Raw genomic sequence first — 12,500 nt, forward strand, 5'->3', positions numbered from 1 at the left:
GGTAAGATTTTACGGAATAAAAACATTAATTTTTCCCCCTTCATCAAACCCGGAAGAGGATTTTAGACATATCAAAAATAATTTACTGTCTTAAAAAAACCAAGCTTTCGTAAGTCGTCAGAATGAAACTTCAAGTACCCCATCACTAATAAACGAGTAATTAGAAAGAAATATATTGCCAATTGTCACAAGCACTACACAAGGCAACTTCGGGCAATGTCATAATGTCTTCATAGATATCTCGTCATTTCATTCATCGCCACGAATGAGAGATACTTTTTTTAGCACTGAATGGAATATGAAAAAAATGTAGGTATTCTATTCTCAGGTCATTACTGTGGGTGTAGGACTGAGAGAATAAGGATCAAACCTCTTTTTAAGCGTCCCCCAAAAGCCCGAAGTTTTGTAGAAGCCCTTGCCACTCCCCGCCCTTGAGGAGTAAATAGGAGGCGTCGAGGAGGATGAGGCGTCACTCGGGATACTTAAGGGCTTACGCCGTCGAGCCCTGCCGCGGTACATCACTACGACTAAAATTGCCAAGAAGATGCACATGGCAACTCCTCCTAGAATGGAGGCGGCCAAGATGGCACTTTTGGTTGACACATTGAGAGAATTAGGGTCGTCGTCCCTGGAAGGATAGTAATTTCCTTTAGACTGTCTGGAAGGTGGGTTTTCTGAAATATGTATTCCTGCCACTTCGTTTTCCTGTGGAGTTCAAATGAAATGCTGCCCCCGTCGGAACTTGTTGTCGAATTGTGTAATACGTTTAGAAGGGGTGAAATGTCACTGGATGGTGTGACTGGCGGTGGTTCATATGGAGGTCGAAGGGTTGTTCTATCAGTCGTGTGGAATCTGTTTGTTAGTATGTTGCGATTTCGGTTAACTGTGCCTCCCCAGCCTCTGTTCTCTGGGCGGTAAGGACGAGAGCGATGTCTATCGGCTCCCCCGGATGGTCGGTATGGGCGAAGGGAAACTGGGGTATCTGGAATTGTATAGGGAGTTTGAGTTGTCGAGGAGGTATCCTCGTCATCATTTGATGTTTTGTTTGTACCATCACTGCCACTGCTGCTATCACTTTCTATGTTTGTTTTATCCGTATTGTTTTCATTTCCAAAGGTGAAGAGTGAGCCAAGGTCATGTAAAATGTCAGCTGCACTTAACCCTTTTCCTTTCATGATATTTTCTAAGTCTAATTTTATAGGAATTGGGGCTTTATTGCTTTCATCGGTGGCTTCTTGAGAATCTTCATCAGTGTTTTTATTTGCTATCTCAGTATTCTTCCTGGAGACAGAAGGGTTAAAGCCAAATATTTTAGGAGGAGGAGCAGATGTGGACGGTTGCCGTGCTGTTGTTGTCGATTCTGTTGTAGTTGAAGTCGTCGTTGTGGCTTCTGTGGTACTTGTTGTTGTGGTGGTTGTCGTTGGCCTCCATGTTGGCCTGGTTGTTAACCAGTAAGGGACCATGCTTACCTTCTTGTCACCCTGGCTCTCAGGTTCCTCTTGTGGTGGATCCACTTCTGTTGTACTTTTTATCTGTGAATCACCACCATCAAGCATCTGTAGAAGTGAATCTAGGTCACCTTTAGCCCTCGTAACTGTTGTTGAGTAAGGCTCTTTTCTTGGAGGCTGGATGTAAAATCTTTAAGTGTCATTCCATGCCCTTTCAAGGCAACCAAGAATTGGGGAAGAGACATGCCAATCCCTTGCAGGATCTCAGACAGACTGATAAGGGAGGATCCCTTATTGGTGCCTGTAGGAGAAAAAAAGCATTGGTTAAAGATAATTGAGTGTAAAATCTCACCTCTAATATGTTTAATGTTTAAGCAGTGGTTGTGGTATGAGCTATAAAGAATTTTAATTTTACTCCAAGGTTGCTGGAAATTTCATTTAACACTTGAAGTAAAATTATTTTCTTAAGGTATAAAGTAGTAGCATTTTGTTTTGAAGTAAAACATATGAAATATTATATATGAAAGGGTAATAATCTAGTTGATGCCACTACAATAAGTGCTTTGACTCTAAGTTGTATGTTTGTTATATGCTATGATTGAATATATGTTTAACCATGATATAGCAAACTAAGTAATTGATACTAACCTGGTCTCTGTTGATTGGTTGTCACTGGTTCACTTTTATCACTGATAGCACTATCTTCCTCTTGTTTAGGTGTTGTTTGTTCTCTTCTGTTAGAACCAGTGCTTGATAATCCATCTTCAATTGCTTTTTCTGTCTGATCCTCTTCTGCATTCACTTTAGCCGTTGATGGAGATTCACTTGATGAAGGTGGTGCACTTGAAGTACTTGTAAATTCTGGTACATTTTCCGTAGTGGTCACAAGTGGTAATTTTGATGTTGTACTCTCAGTTGTTATGATAGTTGTTGAGGTAGATGTCGTTGCAGCACTAGTACTAGTTGTAGTTGGTGATGTTGATTGAACTGTTGAACTTAATGACTCAATCGTAGATGAATCTGTCAAAGTCTCTATTTTTGAAGTTGATGTTGGAAGTGAGGAATGGTCAGTTGTTGATGTAAAAGAGCTGGTCTCTTCTGTATGATGAGATGAAATCTGACTTGATTCAGTTGTTGATGGAGCTGTATTTTCTGATACTGGCAGCGGTGTAGTAATTGGAAGTGTTGTTGGACTTGTTTGATTATATTCCGAGTTTATGGATTGGTTAGATTCATCAGCATCGTAATACATATCCATAAATTCATCATATAGATCATAATAGTCATTGTTATAATCAGTAAGTAATGGTTCATCAGCAGTACCATTTAATTGTTGGTTTTCTTCATTTGCTAAAGCACTGTCTGAGTCGCTTATAGTTAATTGTGATGGATCTATTTCTAAATCCTTTCCAGTAGTTTCCAGTCTCTCCTCTTCAGTATGTGAACCTGCTGAGGCTGATATTACTTCATCTACATAGCTATCATTTTCTGTATCGGTTGTATCATTGACTGAAATTAAAGATCCAGATATCACATCAGGTTGTGGACGGTCATCAAAAACGCTGGCTACAATTGGGTAATCAGAATTGGGTCGTGAATCATCATGGAAAGTACGGTCTTCATAAACTGGGAATTCCTCTGTGAGTGTGGGATTAGGTGCTTCACTATTTTCGTCTTCAACTAGACCTTCTGGATTTCCTGGATGCAAGAATGGTCTTCCTGGAGGTGGACGGTATGTGGAAGGTCCAGATGGATTTGGGTTTTCATGTTCATTAAATATATGGCTCGGATGTCTTAATGGAAGATCATGGTGAAAGTGATCAGGGTTACTGAAAGGGGGGAAGCCTGGCATTTTCGGCATTGCTTAGGAACTTTCCACCATTGTGAAAAGGCTGCAGCAAAGGACGATGAGTCCCACCATCCTGGATTTCATCATTTGGAGGCCTAGCAGGCCAGTTGCCAAATGTTTGCCCAACGGGACGGGTACCACTTTCAGGGTATGCTCCGCCAAAGGGATCGAATCTGATTCGCGAGTGATATCCTTCCCCTCGTACTTCAGATTCAAAGGGATAAGGGCCTGGAAGGTCTGATGTCTCAGACCTGGATTTTGATTCCTTTTTGGTGTAGGTGTCCTGTAAAAAATAAACAATTTGAACAAATGCTTGTAGTATATTAGATATGTTCCATACAAAGTCCCCTTATAACTAGTAAGGATATTTATTTTAGTTCAGATTGATTGGATTATAGTTAGCATTAAAGATTAGGAATGAGAAAATTAAAATTCTTATGCATCTTTTTATTAGTTCAGATCAATTCATATTTATCATTAAAGATTAGAACTGAGAAAATTTAAATTCTTATAACAATTACAAGAGCATCAGGAAAATCTAAATGGAATACTGCTTCATGTCCAGAATGTGAGGGGACCTAGAAAGTCATTTGTAATTAAGAAACTTCCTGTTGTTTCACATCAGTATAATGCTTTTACAGAGGGCCGCTGTCCTAATGTCAGTTTCTTTTACTTCTTTCTGCAATAAAGACTAACTCGTCGTCATAAACGTTAATTGTATTTGATTATGTTAAGATGGAGACTTATATTTTACCCAAAATTAAAAACATGCAACCATAAATGTCATGCAAATGGAGAGATGAATATTATGAGGTTACTTTGAGTAGAATGTAGTGCCATGAATCATTCACTTAGAATAAAGAAAAACTGCATTATTGGTTGTAGATATATTCATTGCATTAATTGTGATTTAGCTATAGATTACAAAAAGTGTGCATTTGTAAAAGAGAAATAGCCCAAGTCCTACCATCCATATTGATTTATTTGCTCTCTAATGTGACTAAATACGTCTAAAAAATGTGTTGCCTGTACCTGCTACCAATTACAAGAACCATCACATTCAGTATTTCAGAAAGTGTGGTGCCTGTACCTGCTACCAATTACAAAATCCATCACTCATACCTTTCATCATCCATTCCCATTGTCGAATTCCGATCATTGGTGGTATCATGAAATTGGCTCTGAGCTTCAGTAAAGCTCTTGGGCTTTCTCTTATTTTTTCTGTAAACTTTTTTGTCCTCGTGAATTGTTTTTGTATCGTCATGAAGCAACGGATCAGCAGAAATAGAAGGGTCATCCGTCTGAGCACTAGACAAGTTCTTTGAACTCACAAGCAAGATCTCTGGTGGTGAGTTTGAGCTTATCAAAGACGATTCCAGTGACTGTTTCGTTGAGTTTTGAGTTTTTCAAAGAAGATTCCAGTGACAGTTTCGTTGAGTTTGAGCTTTTCAAAGAAGATTCCAGTGACAGATTCTGTTTCAACGTGTTTTGTCTAGATAATTTTGACTGATTTCCAGGATCTGTGATTCCAGTGGCAGAAGATTCAGCATTCAGGAATTCAACAGTCTCTGCGTTGGTACTGACAGTAGAGTCCAGTACTTGAGTTTCATTGCCAGTATGACTTATAGTTTTTAATCTAGGGATGGAGGGACTCTGCTCTTTTGGTGGAACACTGATTATTGGCTTTGCAAAAACTGTAGAGTTTTCCTCTTTCGTTAGATTTAATTCCATCTGAGGTGGGGAAGTAGGATGCGCAGGATTTGTAATGTTAAAGGATATTTCAGAGGAATTTATGGCTATTGGCGGTACAGGAATGACAGTCTCAATGTTTAATGGGTCTGGGTGTTATTGTGGAGTTACCTTCTTCGATATCAGAAGATGAAGACTTTTGAAATGAATACCTAAAAGTGGGGTTATTACTTTCATGCACAAGTAATGAAGGATAATGTTCAGTTGCAGGAAGATAGGTAATCGACTGAAGTGTTGTCATTGGAAGAGTCGAAAAATGCAATGGAGAAATAGTTAGGGAAGTAGTGGCATTTGGAAAGGGTATAGGATTAGGAAGGGAACCTCTGTTCTTGGAACTGTTGTCGTCTCTTTCAGGTAGGACAGTCGAGAAGGAGGTAGATGAGTAAGACGACCTACGAATGCGAACGCCAAATGTCTCTTCGTCGTTTGTTGGGAAGAAAATCCCTGAAATGAAGCGCCAAAATGTTGCCCAACTATAAGCATAATAAGATAACTGAAGGGTTTAAAGACATTACAGACAAGCACAGTGGATAGATATTGAGTTGAAAGTATTTTGTTAGTACATACAAGGACAGTAAAAAAAATAAGACATACTCAATTTTTTTAATGGGGCGTATTTGCACTTACTCGCAGGGATGCCCTTTTAGCTTGGAAAAAGTTTCATACTAGCTGATTGGTTAGAATTATTTTGTCCAACCAATCAGCTAGTAGGAAACTTTTCCGAGCTAAAGGGGCCACACGTGCGACTCTGTGCAAATGCGGCTCTTTTAAAAAAATGAGTAGAGAAGTTTCCCACCAGCTGATTGGTTAGAATTATTTTGTTCAACCAATCAGTTGGTGGGGAACTTTTCGCGAGCTAAAAGGGCACCCTGCGAGTCAGTGCAAATGCACCTCATTAAAAAAGATGGGTATAGATATTGAGTTAAAAGTGTATGTTAGATAGTGAAGACATACAAAAGAAACTTCATTCAATGAGCTGTTATTAGTAATAAGTGCAAAGAGATCTCAATGTCTTTTTAGTTGAATTGAGCTGTATTGAAAGCAATCAAGTCAAAGAAAGATATTTAGAGTTAGGCATCAGTACATTATATACAAATTTGTCTGATAAGTTCATGTTCATATGCATAGTCTTTTCACACTAAATTTCTAAAGCTGGTTTACTTATAACACAGTATTTCTTACCCTTGCGAAAGGCGCATGCACTTGAAGGTTTTCTGCGAGGATTAAATTTTCTGCTCTAAATATCAAACCATTATTATTAGCAAATTGACAACGAGGTGTTAATAGTTTTTTTTTTTTTTTTTGTTTGTAGGATAATCACTAGCCGAAATCAAGTGTATAAGTGGCAGTTTTCTATAAAAACAGCTTTGCAAAATTCGTCTAAATATGTTTTATTTCAGTAATATCATTAAAGTCTAATGGGCTAATTTTGCTACTGTAAGTAAAATATTGACGCAAAGGGCCTCTGTTAGATTTCGCCAGTCGGCTCTAACAGAGACCCCTTTGCGTCAATAGGGTATGAAATGCTAATGATGAAGTATAGTGATAAAAGACACAATTTGGACCTAACGTTAATGATTTTCAGAATTCTGGTCTAATGTCTACGAAACAAATTGACAACAAATTGACAATATTTTGTAATCTGTTTCGGCTGATAAAAATTTTCTAACGATTGTAGAACATATTAATTAGGAAAGAACAGAATAATTTTCAGAAACTTTTTTGATACACAAGGTATCCTCTGAAAAGGTGACATTGTGTTTGTTTGAAATGTACCGTTCTTTGAAAACCTTTTATTTTCTTGCTTATATTTTAGATTTTAGATCAATATTAATCTGCTAACATGATTACATTTTCGTTAATAATTTTAATATGAATATATTCTATCGTTTGAATACTAATGACTACAGAAAGAAATTTATATCATGAATCATTCACCAGTAAACTAAATTTATGTTAATAATTAGGTCCAGATCCTGAAGTTGTAATATTCAAAGTTAAACTAAAAATTGATATTTGATATCAAAGGATGATTTGGTGTATGTTTCCGTAATGCCAGACTTAATGATTCTTTTTTTTTTTTTTTTTTTTTGCAATATAAAACAGTTTAACTAATATTTGATTTTTAAGGAAGATTTGATATTTGTTTCCGTAATTCCAGACTTAAAAATTATTTTTTTAATAATATAAAACAGTTTAACTACATATTTGATTTATAAGCCTGATTTGATATGTGTTTCTGTATTGCCAGACTTAAATCTATGTTTTTTTATTCATTTATTGTTTTTTTTTTTCATTTTTTTTTTTGGTAATGTTAAAACACCAGCTTAACTAATATTTGATTTTAAAGTATGATTTGATTTGTGTTTCCGTATTGCCAGACTTAAAACGGTGTTTTTTTTCTCTTTTTTGGGAAGATTAAAAAACTGTTTTACTAATATTTGACTCAAAGTATAATTTGATATGTGTTTCCGTTAACGCCAAAATTTGTTTTGCCAAGGTTTGCTTTGGATATATATATCTCATGGTCATTTTGTCTCAGGTCCTACTTGATAAGTAAGTCTTTTCCCCATTTGTCGTTAAGAATATTCAAGACCAAGAAACTATACTCATTTTTTTTAATGAGGAGCATTTGCACTGACTCGCAGCGGTGCCCTTTTAGCTCGGAAAAGTTTCCTACTATCTGGTTGATTAGCGATCAAGGAAACTTTTCCGGGTTAAAAAGGGCCACCCCCTGCGAGTCAGTGCAAATCTGCCTCACTAAAAAGAATTGCGACTATAGATCTGAAGTTTGTTAAATGAAAGCATGCGTTATAGGGTATCTAATACTATTTCGAGATTTTTTTTCTTACCTGGGAGGAGCTAGCCAAGGTACATTGGGCCTCATGTTTGCCTGTTGACCCCATCGGACGAAGTTTCTTTGACGGTGAGGATTCTGAGAGAAATAGATAAATATTACTTCACTATACGTTTAACTGGGCTCTAGAAGGCACTAGAACAGTTGGAAGACCCAGGCCCTACATGGCAGAGTTCTATGAAGCGTGAAGTAGGAGATGATGAATGGAGTAGTATTGATTTAAAAGATGAAGATAGAGACGACGGGCGAAATCTAACCTTGACCCTTTGCGTCAATAGGCGTAGGAGATGATATATATATATATATATATATATATATATATATATATATATATATAGTATATATATATATATATATTATATATATATATATTATGTATGTATGTATGTATGTATGTATGTATGTATATGTATATATATATATATATATATATATATATATATATATATACATATATATATATATATATTATATTATATATATATATATATACTATATATATATACTATATATATATAAATGTCTGTATATAAAACACAGGAGTAAAAACTTCGAGAATAGAGATTTCTGATTCGTAAGGCATAAAAGAAATTCATCTTGAGGTTCATGGATCATAACAGGAAGAAAAAAAAAAACAGAAATTGGTCATAATTTACTCTGAATTAGACGAGACTATGACCGAAGTCCAAAAAAATTTAGAAAAATTAAATATTGTTGTTCTTATTGTCATTATAAATTGTGCATAATTACATATAGAGGAACCCAGATTTCATAAATTGTTGAACAAATACCCATGAAAGAAAATGTAGATTTTTATTATGAGAAAGAATAAAATAATATAGCGAGTCACTCGCGAAATTAGAAAATTGAAGATAATTCGAGGTATAAATATTGCATAAAAATTCACAGAAAATTAGATAAAAAGTATCACCCTTTAGTAATGCTCTATGAAGATACAGTTTTTGTTTTTTCGGTCTGACTAGTTCAAAATATTTCTCTTAATGATCAAAATATGAATTATCGGGAAGCTAGCAAAGAAGAATTTTATTAATTTTTCGGTGGCCCCGATTGTTTTCCATTAATTATTTTTTAAGAGGATGGATGTTTACAGGCCTTTTTTTATGTAGAATTTGATTTTAATTTTTCGTATAATAATACTCTCAGTGGAAAATATATGAAACCAAATTAAACCATCAGAAAACTGTAGTTTTATGTTATAAATATTTTACGTAGTTATGTGTCTAGAGAAAATATATATGCATAAAATCAAAGCTGAAACGTTAGTAAATCCATTGTAGATTCATTATAGCTTTTAAAAGCTTTTTAAAACCCAGTTCTGTCTTGATGTCATTATATGATGTGATGTAAAATACCAGTTTTAAACTATACAGAATATCCCCAACAAACTTAATTGGCTCAAAGAAACTGTTTGCAAGTCGAATTTGGTTAAATTTTGGGCTAGTGTAGGCCTAACCTGAATCTCATTGCCTATGATTTCCAGCTAAATAAGTTAATAAATAATTGGTTTCATATGAAATTGATATCAGACTATTACATAATGACGTTTTGTTTACTGTATAAAATGAAGCTGTTTTTTAAGTCGAATTTGGTTAAATTTTGCCCTAGTGTAGGCCTAACCTGAATTCCATGCCCATGATTTCCAGCTAAAAAAAAATGACAAATAATTGGCTTTCATATGCAATAGATATCAGGTTATTACAAATGGCGTTATGTTTACTGTATAAAATGAAACTGTTTGTAAGTCGAATTTGGTTAAATTTTGGCCTATGATAGATCTAACCTGAATAGTGTAGGCCTAATCTGAATCCCATGCCTATGACTTACAGCTAAATAAGTTAATAAGTTAATCGGGTTTCATATGCAATAGATTATCAGGTTATTACAAATGTTATTTTGCTTACTGTATTAAATGATATAATATTGTTTTATTTTAGTATTTCTTTATCTCATCTTTGTTATCTTTATCTGAATTTGTATTTGTATCTCCAAATATTTGTAATTTGGGGTGCCTTCTGTATTCTGTAGAAAGAAATAACATTGAAAAAGCGAGGCACCAAAATCTTACCTCTCGAAATGGTGGTTCAGCGATTATGAATCTCTTGTTGGTGTCCTCTGCTTCCATATCAGGCAAGTCGGACGAGCTGTCGTTCTTTGGCTGCTCGTCTGTGGATGGGTCCTTGGGGTCTGCCCTGCACGATCCATTCTCCAGCCAAGAAAGTGACCAGGAATGCGATAATGACTAGATTCCTCATGTTGATTGGCTACTGGATGTTCTATCTCATCTGGTGATGTGTTGATTTTGTTGTTCTTCTTCTTATTGTTGTGTTGCAGTGATCCTATGACCTGTAATTATTGATTAATTATTTCATTATCAGTTGACTGGTATATAGTAAGGAAATTGACTACACTTCAGAAGAAAAAAAATATATAATCTAATCGAAAATTCTCCGTAAAAGAAATACTGTTTTCAGCAGTACATGCATATACTAAGGCACTTCCCCCAATTTTGGTGGGTAGCCGACATCACACAAATGAAACAAAAAAGGGGACCTCTCCTCTCTACGTTCCTCTCAGCAGTATTTCAGAAAATACAGGCGACCGTAATTTTTACCCTACTTTTTTATTATATCTTTTATAGGTTAATTTCCGTAATATCACTACTTTAAGTCAATAAATCCGATTTTGAAACGGTAAAATGCCTGGCTACAATTTATTCCAGGATTTTTGCCGTTTATTACGGCCAACTCTTTAACAGTATAGAAGAAAGATAGGAAAGTTACGGTCGCAATGAATTTAATGTAATGGTTTCTTTTTGTAACAGTTCTCTTGTCTTAGCTATGGAAATATTTAGCATCCTTCTCTTCAATAGCTTATCTGTTTGAATTTTAAAGAAGTCTAAGGCCCGCTTCACACGAACGGTTTAAAACCATGCGGTTGCGACCGTGCGGTAGAATAAACCGGACGGTAGTGCAGCAGAATAACCGGATGGTAGTGCGGCAGAATAACCGGACGGTAGTGCGGCAGAATAACCAGATGGTAGTGCGGCAGAATAACCGGACCGTATTTACGGCAGAATAACCGGTGGCTAGGGATTTCCAAACCGCACTGCACTGCTAAGAGAGTGAGTCACTATTTTAAATTGTTCTTTTTAAAATTTAGAAATTCGAGGTTATATACAATCTGCCTTAAACTAACTACGCACCGGTAACTTATCGAGTAATAAATTTTGGTATTTGACTACTATTATCAAATCGTAAATTCACTTTATGGTCTGTTATTTTGGTACACAAGAATATAAAATATCTCCTCTACTTTTCGAATTTTGGGAAATGCAATGTCGGGCCATATGGATAATGCCACCAGTGCAGTTCAGGTACTTATAGAAAATTATTCTCATACTTTAGAGATGTAAATAAAATGTCAACAGCTGCAGCGAATAGCATCAACTTTCTTTTTTGTAATTGCCCCTCCCCCCAAAAAAAAAATAAAAATGATAATCGTAAAGTCTCTTCTCGATCAACAAATGAAGAGGCTTTTTTGCTGCTGATACTTCTTCTCTAGTTTCGATGCGTTATTATTATTATTATTATTATTATTATTATTATTATTATTATTATTATTATTATTATTATTATTAGTTAAGCTGCAACCCTGGTTGGAAATACTGGATGAGTTTTATATGACTCGCAAAGTACTGCTTAAATAAGCTTATGTTTTCATGGCGAGCCTGAGCTGGACAGACAGCTGAATACGCAGATTTAGAAAAGAATTATTATTATTATTATTATTATTATTAATTATATTATTATTATTATTATTATTATTATTATTAGCTAAGCTACAACTCTAGTTGGAAAAGCAGGATGCTATAAGCCAAAGGGCTCCAATAGGGAAAAAAATAGCCCAGTGAGGAAAAGAAATAAAGGAAAATAAATTAACTATATGAAAAGTAAAAAAACAATTGAAATAAAAATGTTTTAAGAAGAGTAACAACATTAAAACAGATCTTCCATATATAAATAATAAAAAAAGGGACTTATGAAGATATGAAAATAGAATGACAGTATAGAATTTTTAAAAAAAATTATAAACCTATCATGGAAGACTGGAAGATTGAAAGAATTACGGAAAACCTAAGGAGGAGGAAAACTTCGAAGATTGCCTCCAAGCGGATATAAAACTTTTAATTTGTTCACGAGAAATTTTTTATTAATTCTATTTAATTGAAGTGGTTTGGTTTATTTAATTTTATGCCAACATTAAGAATTTTCTTATCTATTCACTTAACTTTTCGTGATAAATAATGTAAAATTTCATTTTTTTTTCTTTTTTTTTCAATCAATCACACGAAAAACAATTTTGCCTGGTACTCTCGCTCTCTAGGCTATGTGATGAAAAAAATCAAATGAGAAAGCTGTTTGAATCTCTCTCTCTCTCTCTCTCTCTCTCCTCCTCTCTCCTCTCTCTCTCTCCTCTCTCTCTCTCTCTCTCTCTCAATGTAGAAAACTGTATATAAATTATCATATGATTTTCTATGTAGAAAACTTGCTTATCACTGTTTAAATAATGTACGACT

At 34.9% G+C, this 12,500-nt stretch overlaps 1 protein-coding gene and 1 pseudogene across 1 annotated transcript; both read right to left on the reverse strand.

Annotated features, from left to right (window-relative positions):
- Window positions 1-1,556, reverse strand: part of LOC137640509 (uncharacterized) — a 2,248-nt pseudogene extending 692 nt beyond the window's left edge.
- A 14-nt stretch (window positions 1,557-1,570) lies between these two features.
- On the reverse strand, window positions 1,571-10,263 carry LOC137640508 (uncharacterized). The gene is made up of 4 exons (XM_068373037.1): window positions 9,990-10,263; window positions 7,899-7,981; window positions 2,097-3,580; window positions 1,571-1,749 (listed from the first exon to the last, which is right to left on the reverse strand). The coding sequence occupies exons 3-4, from the start codon at window positions 3,307-3,309 to the stop codon at window positions 1,571-1,573; spliced, it is 1,392 nt and encodes a 463-aa protein (XP_068229138.1). The 5' UTR covers window positions 3,310-3,580; window positions 7,899-7,981; window positions 9,990-10,263.
- Between the last annotated feature and the right edge of the window lie 2,237 nt (window positions 10,264-12,500).

This window comes from Palaemon carinicauda, chromosome 5, assembly GCF_036898095.1.
Source record: "Palaemon carinicauda isolate YSFRI2023 chromosome 5, ASM3689809v2, whole genome shotgun sequence".
Taxonomy (NCBI): domain Eukaryota; kingdom Metazoa; phylum Arthropoda; class Malacostraca; order Decapoda; family Palaemonidae; genus Palaemon; species Palaemon carinicauda.